This window comes from Rhinatrema bivittatum, chromosome 10 (genome assembly GCF_901001135.1).
Source record: "Rhinatrema bivittatum chromosome 10, aRhiBiv1.1, whole genome shotgun sequence".
NCBI classification, from domain to species: Eukaryota; Metazoa; Chordata; class Amphibia; order Gymnophiona; family Rhinatrematidae; genus Rhinatrema; species Rhinatrema bivittatum.
The window spans coordinates 25,321,974-25,336,664 of NC_042624.1; the positions used below are offsets into that span (position 1 = coordinate 25,321,974).

At 40.6% G+C, this 14,691-nt stretch overlaps 1 protein-coding gene across 4 annotated transcripts in view; it reads left to right on the forward strand.

Moving 5' to 3' along the window:
• The window catches only part of LOC115099856 (dimethylaniline monooxygenase [N-oxide-forming] 5-like), an 86,618-nt gene that overhangs the window by 45,040 nt on the left and 26,887 nt on the right, over positions 1-14,691 (forward strand). For all 4 annotated transcript variants that reach the window (XM_029617749.1, XM_029617752.1, XM_029617750.1 and 1 more), the window contains 4 exons: positions 2,552-2,740; positions 8,710-8,872; positions 11,109-11,251; positions 13,637-13,836. In XM_029617749.1, coding sequence (XP_029473609.1) covers positions 2,552-2,740; positions 8,710-8,872; positions 11,109-11,251; positions 13,637-13,836 — 695 coding nt within the window. The remainder of the gene's footprint in view (positions 1-2,551; positions 2,741-8,709; positions 8,873-11,108; positions 11,252-13,636; positions 13,837-14,691) is intronic.

The following is a 14,691-nucleotide window of genomic DNA, read 5'->3' on the forward strand; positions in this document are numbered from 1 at the left end:
ATAATCAAGTGAAATCTAAATCAAATAAATAATTGAAGGATGAGTCTCTGATGTTAATCAGTCAGGAAAGAGATCTCAGACCGATTGATCTCAAGGGAGCAAAACAATGTGGTAGAGCTGTGGCGAGAGCCAAGAGAATGTTAGGGTGCACAGGGAGAGGAATTATTGGGGGGAAAAAAGGAGGTACAGAGCGTTGGTGCAGCTTCATCTGAAGATAATATCTCCAGCAATATATAGAAAAAGAAGAGGTGGTCCAGAGAAGAGCTATCAAAATGGTTCCCCGTGTGAGGGCCTTAATATGAGGATAAAGGCAGTAAATTCAGGAGTAACATGAGGAAATCTATGCTCACAAAAGAAAGATGAGCACATGGAACAGCTTCCCAGTGGAGATGATGGACACCGAAACAAAGCAAACCATCACAGACAACCTCAGAGGGAGGCACTGTAAGGAATGGTCTGTCCCTCTAGCTGTACTCTCAGGACAGGGAACTAGGGCCCATCTAGTGGAGACCAGGTGGTCTCTACCTTTGTATGTAGTATTCACACTGTAGACTTCTGGAACCTCTGAATTTTGTGAAATAAATCTGCTAGAGGACTTGTGTACTGGGGAGGTAATTTTGAAATTAGTGTAAAACCTGCAAACTTTATACCAGTTTTCAAATGGGAAAATTCTGCACATCCTTCCCTTTGAAAATTATTCCACCAACACTATCCACATCCATATCTATCTGCTAAATTATGTGCATGTAGTTTATTCAGGGAAAAGCCTGCGCAGAAGTCCAAAGCACACTCACAAAAGTTTCTGTCCTACACGGGCTCCTGCATGTCGGACGGGACATTTCGTAAAAGCCCATTTCCAGGGGGTAAAGCATCATTTCACCAGCGGAAATGCCTCTAAAAGTGACCCTCTGTGGGGATCTTCAGCGAGTACCTGAAGACTTTACACTAATTTTGAAAGCGAAAGTCCTCGTACACTTTTCCTGGGAAAATTCCCCACACAGATTTCCGCCTCGTAAAACATTTTGAGTACATTTCCTGGCAAAATGTGTGCAAATGTTTTTTTGAATTAAAAAATATGCGCATGGCTTGGGGACCCTTCTCTAACCTCGTCACCAGGAATTCCTCTTTGGGCTGCAGATACAGGCGTATTCCTTCCCACATATTGGGCAGCATTTCAGAAAAATCAATTTCTGCACTGCTTTTAAAACTGCCCTCCCTATGTTTATGGATTCTCCATTTTAAATTCCACTAAAATGTCAGTTTCCTTTATTTATCCATCTATCTTATTAACCACTTCCCTGATCTCTACAGAAATCATCCGAAGTGGTATACAGTAGGAACAAATAAAATAATCACATAACAATTAATCCTGAGATCAGGAAGCCTTCAGCTCCCCCCCCCCCCCCAACACTCTACCAAAACCAAACTCTCCTCTCCTTTTCCCAAGCAACAATAGATAATATTCAAAATATTGAAAGAAAAGAAAAAGCCTCAATTTTCACTCCTCCTCCCCCAACTCCATCCTAAATCTTGGCACCGTTACTCCTCACTTGCCCTGTTCTAGCTATCAGCCTAATTATCCAGATGTTTCCAAAACCGGCTTTATTCCACTTCCGGCCTTTAGTCAATCAGAGGGGAGTCATGACAGAGAAGGCTCTTGTTCTCACTCAGCTGTCCTCACTTTCTAAAAAGACAGTACCTGTCTAGATCAGAGGGCAGCATATTTTGTCCTGCAGATACCCTGGTCATTTACCTCTCATCACCCAATGGACTAATGCGGAAACTTTGAACTTGGCCTGCTCCTTAATTAGAAACCAACGCAACCTGAGAAGCAAAGGTGTAGCTCTCGACCATTGTGCCTTCTGTAAGATCACTCGGGTCACAATATTGTAGACCTTCTGTATCCTATGAATGAGCCTATAGGTTGGCCCACCCATAGGCTATTACAGTAATCCAGTATTGCAATTACCAATGCATCTAAATTGAATGTACATCCAACAAAAAGGCCACACACTACTGACTATCTGAATCTTAGAGAAACTTTGCCTGCCACTATCTGTACGTGGGATTCAAGACTAAATACAGAATCAAGCCATCCCTGAGAAAGACAGCAAATCACCTTTCCAATAAAAGTCTCATAGAAATCCCAAATTCAGGGGTGGGGTATAGGGGGTGACTTAGAATCTGGGGGGGGGGGGGGTTTAGCATTGCTTACCCGATTGTTCTCCATCAACCAAAGTGTAACAAACTGCAAGATGTAATTTAAATCTATTTTAGACATCCCTCCCACTTTTCCCAGATACTGATGATCCAGCCGGATCTCATCAGCATACACAAAGCTCATCAACCCTCAAAGGGTGCATGCAAAGTGTTAAATGAGAATGGCAACAAGGCCAAGCCTTGGGGGATGACTAGAAAGCAAATTCCCTACCCTAACATCAATATTTAAATAATCGCTAGCACTGAAACACTGTCTGGGTACTTAAATGTTAAGATCTGTTACTGTTTGTTATTTCATTTTCCTGTGGGTTTACTGTGTTGTTTCATGCAGGAAACTCCTGAAGATGGCAGAGCTAGCATCTACAAATCCGTTATCATTAACACGTCCAAGGAGATGATGTGCTTCAGTGACTTTCCCATCCCCGATGACTTTCCAAATTATATGCACAATGTGAAAATACTGGAGTACTTCCGGATGTATGCGAAGCACTTTGACCTTCTGAAGTACATACGCTTTAAGGTAAGGCTTGCACTAATTTGCATCTGGGCAAACCAAGTTCATAAAAATTAACTTTTTTTCCCTGAAGTAGAATCTTTTTTCATGATTGATAACGTAATACATACAACTTACTGGTGAGTTGTACAGGTTCTTCATTCAGACTGGCATCATCTTCCTAAGTTCCCATAGGAAGGCGCAGCTGTTAGCTCAGAGGCCTTAGCCATTGAACAGATTGTTGGAAAGCGCTCTAGAGCTTGTAGGATGTCACTTCCAGTTATACCGGATACACTTAAACACTAAGTGGCTCAAAACTCCTCACGTTTTTCATATCACCAAGAAAATGCCACACCACCCATGAGGATTAATTCATCTACTCCAATCTTAAATATTTTTAAGGGATTCAGTATCGGAGGCTAACGTGCTATTTCAATCTCCAGGCTCTTGCCCGCAATGGGCTACAACCAGTATCATTGAGCACCTGATTTCACGTCATGTACTGCTTCCCGGGTTTTATTTATTTATTTATTTCCCCCAAACTCTAACTTTTCATTTATATTTAAAAACTAATTTACTTGTACTTATCTTACATTTTTTATTAATCTAGCCCGCTGTGTTCACTCAATTCACCCGACATTGGCAATGTTTCGGCATAATGTTAGGTCTTCTTCAGGGGAAATTCCTATATCTGTAAACGAAAACTCACGTTAGTCTTCTCACATCTCTTTAACCTATTTAAATATTACATTTTTCATTTTTGCTCAGCTAGAACTACAGTTTACTTTCTGTGAGCTGCGAGGTTAAGCCAGACTGCCTAAAAGTAAACGGTAGCTGAGCAAAAATGAAAAATGTATTATTTAAATAGGTTAAAGAGATGTGAGAAGACTAACGTGAGTTTTCGTTTACAGATACAGGAATTTCCCCTGAAGACGACCTAACATTATGCCGAAACATTGCCAATGTCGGGTGAATTGAGTGGAGTGAACGCAGCGGGCTAGATTAAGAAAAAATGTAAGATAAGTACAAGTAAATTAGTTTTTAAATATAAATAAAAAGTTAGAGTTTGAGGAAATTAATAAATAAAACCCGGGAAGCTGTACATGATGTGAAATCAGGTGCTCATCAATGATACTGGTTGTAGCCCATTGCGGGCAAGAGCCTGGAGATTGAAATAGCACGTTAGTCTTTGATACTAAATCCCTTAAAAATATTTAAGATTGGAGTGGATGAATTAATCCTCATGGGTGGTATGGCGTTTTCTTGACTTCCAGTTATACGTCATGATCAACGGAGGAAGAAGATGCTAAGAGAGAGAACATATGTTCAGTGGTGACTGTACACTGATGAAGAACCAGTTTGTCCAAAACATGAATTCATGTTGGGTTCCAGGCAGTTATCATTAGTGGATCTCAAAAAATACTGGCAATGAGATTATAATGGCAGCCAATCAATAAGATAAGCTTCATTAAGATATATGATGCATGATACTGAATTAATTTTATTTGCACAAAAAAATCCTAAATACCGGTAATTGTTTTGTCACAAGTGACCAATGTTTAAATATAAGACAGAAAACAGTGTGAAAACATTTTTTGATGACACCTATTATGGTGGTCATTTAATGAACTGTGAATTGTGGAAGTGGGAAGGACGATAGAGTTGGTCATTGTTTTTACTGTCAAAAAAACTCTTTCTTACACTCCTGCCAGTAGTCCATGGCCATCCGCTAGCCCACCGCTGATGCCATTAGAAAAGACCCAAACTGTCTGCATTTTTTGACGTAGTAGGGATCAGGAGAAGCGGAACAGTTTTAGAGCGTCAGGGGCCTGGACACAAAGGGAGCCAGAATAAAATGCTCCATGGGTCAGAATTGGCCCATGGACCGTAGTTCTCCCATTTATTCCTTAAATCATCAGTCATCTTACAATTCCAGATCAGAAAGGCAATCCTCAGTTGAAACTGCATCACATACTATTAGCAGTTCTTTTGAAAAGAGGCTTGTATGTAGCCCACTTTTGTACTTTCTCCTAGCAAAAGTTCATCGTAATGGGAGATTATAAATTCTCCACTAAATCTTTTATATTAGCAGATTTCAAATCTTGGCCTCCGTGAAATGGGTCTGTGCTGCTTCTGTTATATGACAGAGGCACAGAGCATGAAAATACTTCCAACAAAATAAATCCAAAACTAAAGTGAAAGTCCCAAACTATGCAGCCAAATGGCAGCTCTTGAAGAAACCAGAGGAAGCTCACTATGTCGGGCCCTTTCCCATGTCCTGATTATCCAAAAGGAACAGCCTGGCCAAGCACTTGCATCAGAGTCTTTATTGTCCTTTTAACATCTGTTCCTTCACCATAGTTCATAGTTTTATTCCGCTAAGGTGTCAGGGGCACTCCAGACAGATACAGCAAGTCCTTAAATGCAGGCTGGCATGAAATTCTATGCAAAAACCAACACGTCTTGTAGCAAGCTCCTATCAGCAGGCTCTCCAGTATTATTCTGCAATTTCCTCCTCTTGGGGTTGCAACCTTTGGCCTACCACAGTCAACTTTGACTTGCCTCTGCTTTTCTGGCATTGATTTGCCTTCCTGACCATCTTCTCCCCCAGGAAAGACCCTACAGTCTCTCTGAGTATGATATTCAAACGATCTAGGTCCATATTCAATAAGCTAGCAAGTGGCTAAGATATCGGAGTCAAGTTATCTGAATAACTGGACCCGAATATTCAGCAGAAAACCTTTCCCACTGAATATACTCAGCTAAAGTTATCAAGGTAACTTTAGCTGGATAACTTTTTAAATCTAACCAGCTATTTTTTTTTTTAATATAGCCAGATAGATTTTATCTTCCACTTATGAATGCTGTAGGCCTATCTTTCTTATCCTGTGTGGATTTGATAGATCAATGTCCATACCTTCCTGGGTAAGTTGAAACCAGAGAGGTGAATTGTTAGATCTGTAATGAAATTTACTTATTTTGTTCCAGTTTCTTATCCACAAATCTGAAACTGAGCAGTCATGCCAGGGTGCATGCATTCAGAATAAATTACGTGATTCCAGTCACTTTGTGGAGATGTTGCTAAGGTCCCAGCAGATTGTCAGATCAGACTTTGATTCTGTTAGTCAGTGATCTCCGTATGCAGCTGCTTTGCAGGTGATGGAGCAATGCTTGGTGCATAGAAGACCAAGTAGATGCCCTAATCTGTTCTGAATGGCTTATAATAACTGGTTAAATAGGCACTAATCCACCCCTAATGCAATAGGGAGATTAGCGCCTATTTAACACGCGTCCGACGCGGTGCGAATGAGAGAGCGCTCATCACATGCAAATGCATGTCAATGAGGCTATTACTCAATGACTCCAATGCAAAAAAATAAATGGACGACTCAGACGCACATTTATCACTCAGATATTAATGCCTGACTGGAGCAGGCATTAATAGCTGAGTGCATTGAAAAGAAGTGCAGAAAAGCAGAAAAAACTGTTTTGTACTTTTTTAAAAGTTTAAAAAAAAAACCTCAGCCAGCGCATTGAAGCTTGACGTCTGTTTTCATAACCGGCCGGCCTGCATTATGCCGTGCATGCATTAAGAAAGCGGGCACTGACTTTTCAGCACCCGCTTTCTGTGCTTTTTATAGCATCGGTCCCTAGGTGTGTTCTAAGGTCAGGGATACTGGTATCTAGTGGCCAGACCCGACTGGGGTGCCATAAGTACATGTTAAATTTAGTATTTAACTCCCACATTTGAAGATAGATTTTAGGGAGAACTTAAACGAATGAAACTAGACCTCAGGCACAAAGAAAGCACATGGCGTAAGAACCCCAACACCACAACACTATCGGATTACAAACATACCCTCCATCTTTACAAGACCTCTCTTCTACAAACAAAAAAGGAATTTTATGCAAGCAGAATCCACGATATACAATATGATGCCAGAGCTCTGTTTTCCTTCGTATCCCAACTCACAAAACCCGCTGCCCCCACCATCCCTGATGAACAGGCTCAATCAAAAGCCAATGAACTCGCACGCTTCTTTCAGGATAAAATCACAAACACACTTGCACTCCTCCCCACCAACACAATCCCCTCAGCCTTCAACTCTAATCCCACCCATCGTCTTTAGAGACATCCTTGACTCCTTCGAACCCACTACCACCATGGAGATAGAATCCACCCCTAAGAAAATGAAACCTTCCAGCCATCCGATAGACCACATCCCAACTAAACTTCTGCTCCTCATCCCCAGCACCATCTCTAGATCACTAACCAACATCATAAACTGTTCCCTAACCCAAGGAATCTATCCAGATGAGCTAAAAACGGCATCTCTCAAACCCCTCTTGAAAAAACCCAATCTGGATACAAAAGAACTCTCCAATTTCAGACCCATATCCAACCTCCCATTTCTAGCAAAGCTCACAGAGAAAGTTGTGAACAAACAACTCTCTGACTACATTGAGGAAAACAATATACTATACCCGTCACAGTATGGTTTCCGGAAATCCTCCAGCACAGAAACCCTTCTCATCTCCCTATCAGACAACATCCTCTTGGGTCTTGACAAAGGGCTCTCATACCTACTGGTCCTCCTAGATATCTCAGTGGCTTTCGATACGGTAAACCATGCCATCCTGCTAAACCGTCTGTCAGACATTGGAGTCGCGGGTCTTGCCCTCAGATGGTTCAACTCTTTCCTCAACAATAGAAGCTACAAGGTTAGAGTCAACAACAAAGAATCACCAAGCTATAAATCAACGCTAGGCGTCCCACAAGGCTCTTCGTTATCTCCAACCCTCTTCAATATATACTTACTACCCCTCTGCCATCTGCTTACCAACCTAAAATTAACACACTACCTCTATGCAGATGATGTTCAGATATTGATCCCCATAAAAGAATCCCTGCCAAAAACTCTGGACTACTGGGAAAACTGCCTGAAATCCATAAAAAGTCTCCTCTCCAGCCTGAATCTGGTTCTCAACGCATCCAAGACGGAAATCCTTCTCATCTCCCCTGAGCACTCGACCAACACTGAATTCTCAGCACCTGACACACAGATTTCTCAAACAAGAGATTTAGGAGTCATACTAGACAATAATCTTAATTTAAAGAAATCAATCAATAATATCACCAAGGAATGCTTCTATAAGCTTCAAGTTCTAAAAAGAATTAAACCACTTCTCCACTTCCAGGACTTCAGAACTGTCCTTCAATCTACGTTATTCTTGAAAACTGACTACTGTAATGCTTTACTCCTGGGGCTCCCCATCTCAGCAACAAAACCGCTACAAATGCTCCAGAACGCAGCAGCCAGAATCTTAACCGAAGTGCTCACATCACCCCCATCCTCCGAAACCTACACTGGCTGCCAATAAAATACAGAATTCTACATAAAGCACTCACTATAATCCACAAAAACATCTACAAACAGCTCACCCTAGACCTTCAGACCCCTTTCAAACTCCATGCCTCGGAAAGACCCATCAGAGAGGCATATAAAGGAACCCTTCAAGTCCCACCTACTAAATCCACACGTCTCACATCCACCAAAGAACGATCCTTCTCCACAGCAGGCCCAGTCCTTTGGAACAAACTACCGACTGACCTAAGACTGGAACCCTGCCACCTCATCTTTCGAAGAAAACTTAAGACGTGGCTTTTCCTCCAAGCCTTCCCCTAACTCAAAATATCTCATCAGACTCAGATCAAGGAACTGAATGTTTACTAACCTCATAACCTATCGTATATGATTTATATGTAGTTAATTCCTATCTCTTCTTCCTAGCTACTATAGCTCCCAAGTTCAATCCCCTTGTTATATTGTAACTGTGCTTGTTTCGGCTTCTTGTTTGGTTACTCTGGTTTATCCCCTAGTTCCATGTAAACCGACCTGATATGAATCCCTTTCATGAAGGCCGGTCTAGAAATATGTTAAATAGTCCTAAATCACTGGATAATTCTCTCTTATGGATCTCCTCATTGCTTTCAGACCACCATATGTAGCATCAAGAAGCGTCCAGATTTCTCCAGCAGCGGCCAATGGGATGTCATCTCAGAATCGGATGGAAAGCAGGAGTCAGACATCTTTGATGCCATTTTAGTTTGCAGTGGTCACCATACGTTTCCTCATCTACCACTGAACTCGTTTCCAGGTAAATCAAGCAAGAAATGTATCTATTTTATGTAAGGGCCCCGCCCAATGGTTTTGTGTTCACTGTAAACCGATGCGATGTGCGAACGGTCATCGGTATAAAAGAAACGTTAAATAAATAAATAAATAAATCTATTTGTGTATGGCATTGTAAATTTCTAGGTTTACTTTTGATCCCTGCTGCCTTTTTTTGTAAGCTATTTTTCCCCTCTTGACTTGACTATTATAATTCTCTTCTGGCTGGCCTACCTGATTCTTCACTACATCTACAACTCTTTCTAAACTCAGGTACTAGTTTACTTTCACAGTCTTGCCTCTCCTGGTTTAGCTTCACTAGTTCCTCGTCCACTACAGTTGTTCTTTTAAAGTTCAAAAATTGCTGTGGATTCATCCATGGTTGCATCATCTCTCTTCATAAAACTTCCAAAGGTCAAACTTTGGAATCAAATCCAAAAAATGGAAAAAAAAAACAAAAACAGAAGGTAAGAGCACATATGGACACATCTAGACTCCTCAATTATTAGGCCCCCTGTGAGATGTCCTCACATATTTATTTATAATATTTACATGCCATCTTTTTGTAAACAATCGAGGTGACTTAACTAGTTATAAAGTAACAATAATTATAATTCATAAACCAATAATAGAACAAATTCATGAAAACATAACCTAAACTCATCAACTTAAGGCCTTCATAAAACACAATAAAATAAAATGAAATACAATAAGATAAAATTACTAACAGTGATGTCCACACACCCCAAAAAAACCCACCCGTTTAATACTCAAAAATCCTAGCCAATCCATCAGCAATCCATTAATCACCATCCTACCAAACAACTCAGTCCAAGTGTCTAACGCTCATTTGAAACCTCATCTGAAACCCTACTTATTATTTATTAATAGTTCACTGTACATATTTTATGTTTCAAATACGTAATACTCCATGTTTAATGTATACCTTATTTATTAATTGCTAACTGTTTATTGTTGTTATTCAATGTACACCATGTTCAATGTACACCATGTATTTGGTAATTCTAATTCTGGTTATCTGTAAACCGAAGCGATATGTACTAGTACATGATCTCTGGTAAATAAAAAATCTTAAATAAATAAATATAAGGGTCTCAGCTAGCTGACTATCCCTAGCTATTTTATTCCACAGCTGTGGAATTGCAAGTGAAAAGGCTTTGTCAAAAATATTAAATTATAAAATTAGTTTTGATGATCTCATCTTTTTAATAGAGGGGGAGGGATCTTCAATAACCATCCCTTCTGAGCGTATAGGATGTGGCTCAGGCAGTAAATCTTCAGTTTAGACACCAGATATTGCGAACCGATACCATGAAGTTAAGGTACAGGTCTAGGCATTTACTTCAGGTTACACCAGGTATCTGAGTCAGATACACACAGATCAGCTATGATCTTGTCATTAGGGAATCAATAGTTCATGTCACAAAGCAAAACTCTGCAAAGTCCACAGGGGGGTAGACCCAGTCCAGGTGTTGGGCAAATAGAGCTGCAGAGAAGTAGATCAAGTCTTGAATCAGAATACAATATCACACTTCAGTGGCTTGGCAGCTTCGAGACTCTGGGAATGGTTCTTTGTAGCCAATAATCCATTTTCTCTGGTCTGTCAATCAATCTTGGAGCACAGTTTCAGTTATTTTTCTTGAAGTCATTCCCCCTGGACATTTGGTCTTTTTCCATGACTTTAGGTTCATCCACTAATCAGAGAATCAGTTCCCAAAGCTGAGCTATCCACAGTTCAAATCGTTCAGTGATCTTCCTGGGGCAATGCCATATTAGACCCCAGGTGATATTTTTGCTTTCCACAATTAGAGAAGCTCTGTGCTTATGTTAGACTTTCTTGAATTTATTTATTTATTTATTTTATTTATTTAATTTCTTTTACTATACCGATGCTCAAGACTAGGTCTTATCGTACCGGTTTACAATGTAACTGAGGGGAAACCAATTAACATCAATGTAGAAAGTAAAGTTACATTAAACAGGGAGCGTAAAACCTGGGCAATGGAAGACAGTACAGAGTTTAAACTAAGAAAACAATTAGAGAGAGATAAATATATAAATCAACAAAAAACTATAAGATACATAAACATAGGTTTATGTATCTTATAGATAATTCCATTATCGATTTAAGTGCGTCCAGTATTACGGTAGTAGGTGCACTGTTTATAGATGCCATAGTTTTCTCTCTTCTCGTCTTCTAGGGATAGAGAAGTTCAAAGGTCGGTACTTCCACAGCCGGGAATACAAGGATCCTTTTGAATTCCATGGAAAGCGGATCATTGTGATTGGCATTGGGAACTCCGGTGGGGATCTCGCAGTGGAGCTCAGTTCAGTTGCTAAGCAGGTGTGTGTGGCTGCAAGAAAGCCAGAAATCTTATGCAAGAATTCTTACAACCAAAATTTTCTATGCAGGAATGTGCTGGAGAGAAAAAGGCTGCTAGTAATTTTACTGCCACACTCATAATAGCTACTTATTTATTTACCTGACGTATAGACCACTTCCCCACAAAAAGTGCATACAGCTAAAAATCATTAAATGCCCAAACATAAAATCAAAATCAGACTTCTTAGTGAGCTATGTATGGCAATGCCAACTCCAGGCTTGAATCTATAGTTTATGGGGTAAGTTTTCAGGAAGATGCCCAGCTATGCACATACTTGAAAGCCTGCACAGAAAAAGATGATTTTCAAATCCAAAGTGCCTGTGGACACTGAGTTTGAAAATGGGCTTGTTACGCAGGTAAATACAGTGGGGTAGATTTTCAAAGATGCGCAGGCACGTCCATGTGCACTCGCTGCCCGGCGCACACCCATGGATGCATGCAAGTTATAAAATCGGGGGTTGGCGTGCGCAAGGGGGTGCACACTTATCCATCCTGCACGTGCTGACGCCTGCGGCCTTCCTCAGTTCCCTCCCAGCCCCCTACACTAACCTCCCTTCCCCTTCTCCTAACCTACCCGTCCTCTAGCCCTAACCTAGCCCCCACCCCCCCCTCAACTCTTTATTTTACCTTTTGCACCTGCCTCGGGGCAGGCACAGGTTGCACACGCCGGCACCTCTGGTAAGAAATCCCCTGGCACAGCGGCAAATGACCCCGCCCCTTTCCTGAGGCCCCGGGACTTACACACGTGACCGAGCCTTTGAAACTTGGCTCAGCATGTGTAAGGCCGGTCACGCGCGTATATCCTGGGGATTTGCGCTCGTAACGCTTTGAAAATCTACCCCAGTATGGGCGCATATATTTAGGCTAAGTAAAACGGGCATGCAAAGTGAGGCATGTCCAACTGTCCTGCCATCTACAGCCATACCTTTTGAAAATTTATATTTATTTATTTATTTTATAAATGTAAGATACAAGCATATGTATCTACCCACCAACAATCCCTCCCCATCATCATCCCCAGAATGCATTTTTTTATTGATGCAAGCAAGCGTGCATATTGCTGAAAACTCACTTCCCCTAATTTATTTATTTATTTATTTAGCATTTTTTATATACCGAGGTATAGCATAGATGCCTTCACTCCGGTTTACATACAAAACAACTTGTTACATTGAAAGAATTAAAACTTTAAAGTTTAACAATAGTGGGAAATGGCACCAAAAGAAGAGATATGAACAAAGAACATAGAGTAAACAGGGTAGATACACTGAATAGATAGGCAGAGATAACTGGGTTCTTCAAAAAGGAGGTATCAGTGGCTTGAATCAGTAGAGATTGTCCAAATGGAATATTTAAAGTTGGCAGTTAATGGGATTATAGTATAAAGTCATTGAGAGTTGTCCTTAAGAGTATGGTTGAGAAGCCAAGACTTTAGGTCTTTTTTGAAGGATTTTGAGTTTTCTTGTATGGCTGATTGATGCAGATTAACTCTATTTTTGTCTGCAGGCAATTAAGTCTTTAAAATTAGTCACAGTATGGCCTAAGAATCCCTTCAATGTAACTGGAGGCTTCCCAGACTATGCAGTGGAATGACTGGATAGCAATGAATGCTTTTCTCATTGATGCTGAAATGATGGGGTAAATGGGTTTGATGCCAGTATTAGCAACTGCTAGACTTGTGGTCAGACAATTAGTGAGAGAATATAATGGGGCTGAGATTCAGCCACTATCTGGCTGCACAGGCTGATTACACTCCACTATGTTATATTAGCCAGATAAGTTTATCCAGCTAACTTTAGGGAAGCCGAATAACAGTCCTAGACTTATCACCCCGTCCTGCTCCTCAGTGACCCAGCAAAGCGTCAGCCGCTGACTGTGCCCAAATATTCAAACACCACCACTTAAGCCAGCTAAGATCAAACTGAATCAGCTAAGTGGCACTACATTTCAGGCCCAGAATTTTGGCCGTTCAGGCTCATATAAAAACACAGATTTCTTGGATTTTAGATATATTTTACACACTGAAGAAGAATCTGGAGTGTCGTAGGATAGGAGCTACATTTTATAACATTTTAATTAGTAATTTTAGCTGGAAAAGTTTAGTCATAAGTTTTATATTGTATGTTAATTAATTTTATATATGATATGTTAATTGTTATTTGCTGTGAACCGTTCCGATAGATTCTGAGGGACGATATATAAAAGATGTTAAATAAATAAAATAAATAAATAAATGAGCCTGTAACATGATCTCAGTAAGGATTTTGGATAAGGATTAAACCCCCTGCTCACTCCCCAGATGTTTGGGGGTGGTCGTCTCAGTCTCCTTTTTATAATCTTTGCAGGTCTATCTCAGCACCAGGCGGGGTGCCTGGGTAGTGAATCGTGTTTCCGATGAGGGCTTCCCTCTCGACGTGGTACTGTACAGTCGCTACAAATACCTGATCAAACAGTTCATGCCTACAGATGTGCTGAACAGCTGGGCAGAGAATAAAATGAATGCACGGTTTAACCACGAGAACTATGGGTTAAAGCCCTGCCACAGGTGGGTTACAGTGCGCTGACCCCTCGCTACTTTTCCAGGACTGTTTAAGTAGAAAAGAAAAGAAATTAGAAAAGAGGAAGCAAATTATTCCCAGGGTCTAATCACAGGGTTACCTAGGTATTAGTGCCCTTTCCATTTCTACCTCTGAAGAAACATGTGAGGCCATTAGGCAGTTTTTACCATTTCCACAGGGGAATTGGCCGGCTGAAAATTTCCCAGTGTGGCCGAGTCCATGCAGTGTTGCACTGTGCAGATTTATTAGGGTAAGACACTGTGCATTGATCAGAAAATAAGGAGATGGAAGGGGGATAATTCACTAACGTCTGCTACGACTTAGCGAGCACGCTAAAGAGCACGCTAGTCACTAAGGATCTTGCATGAAGGAAAACCCACGCTAAATTAAGCAGGCACATGCACGCTACAGATTTACATGCTCACACACACACACACCACACCACACATGGTGGAAATGAGTTCTTATCAAGCAGTCACTAATCTCTGCTAAATTTACCAAGGCCATTGTGCCTGATAAGTTTAGCACCATCTTGGGAATAAGGTATTAAATGTTTAGTGCAGGGCTCCAATCTGCGAGATCCCTCTGCCCATAGTATGTATGTATGCATTTATTTATTTAAAAGATTTTATAATCCGTATTAGCCCAAAGTTCAGTGTGGGGTATAGTATTTCATTCATAACATAAAAACAGACTACAAACACAATGAGCTCTTTCAATGCAAACCAACAGACTAATAAATATATTTTATCATACCATTTTGAATTAATCAATTGCTGACATAAATTAGCATCAAAAATAGTCGTGAAAGAGTATTATCAATAATGAGGCTCTGCATTACA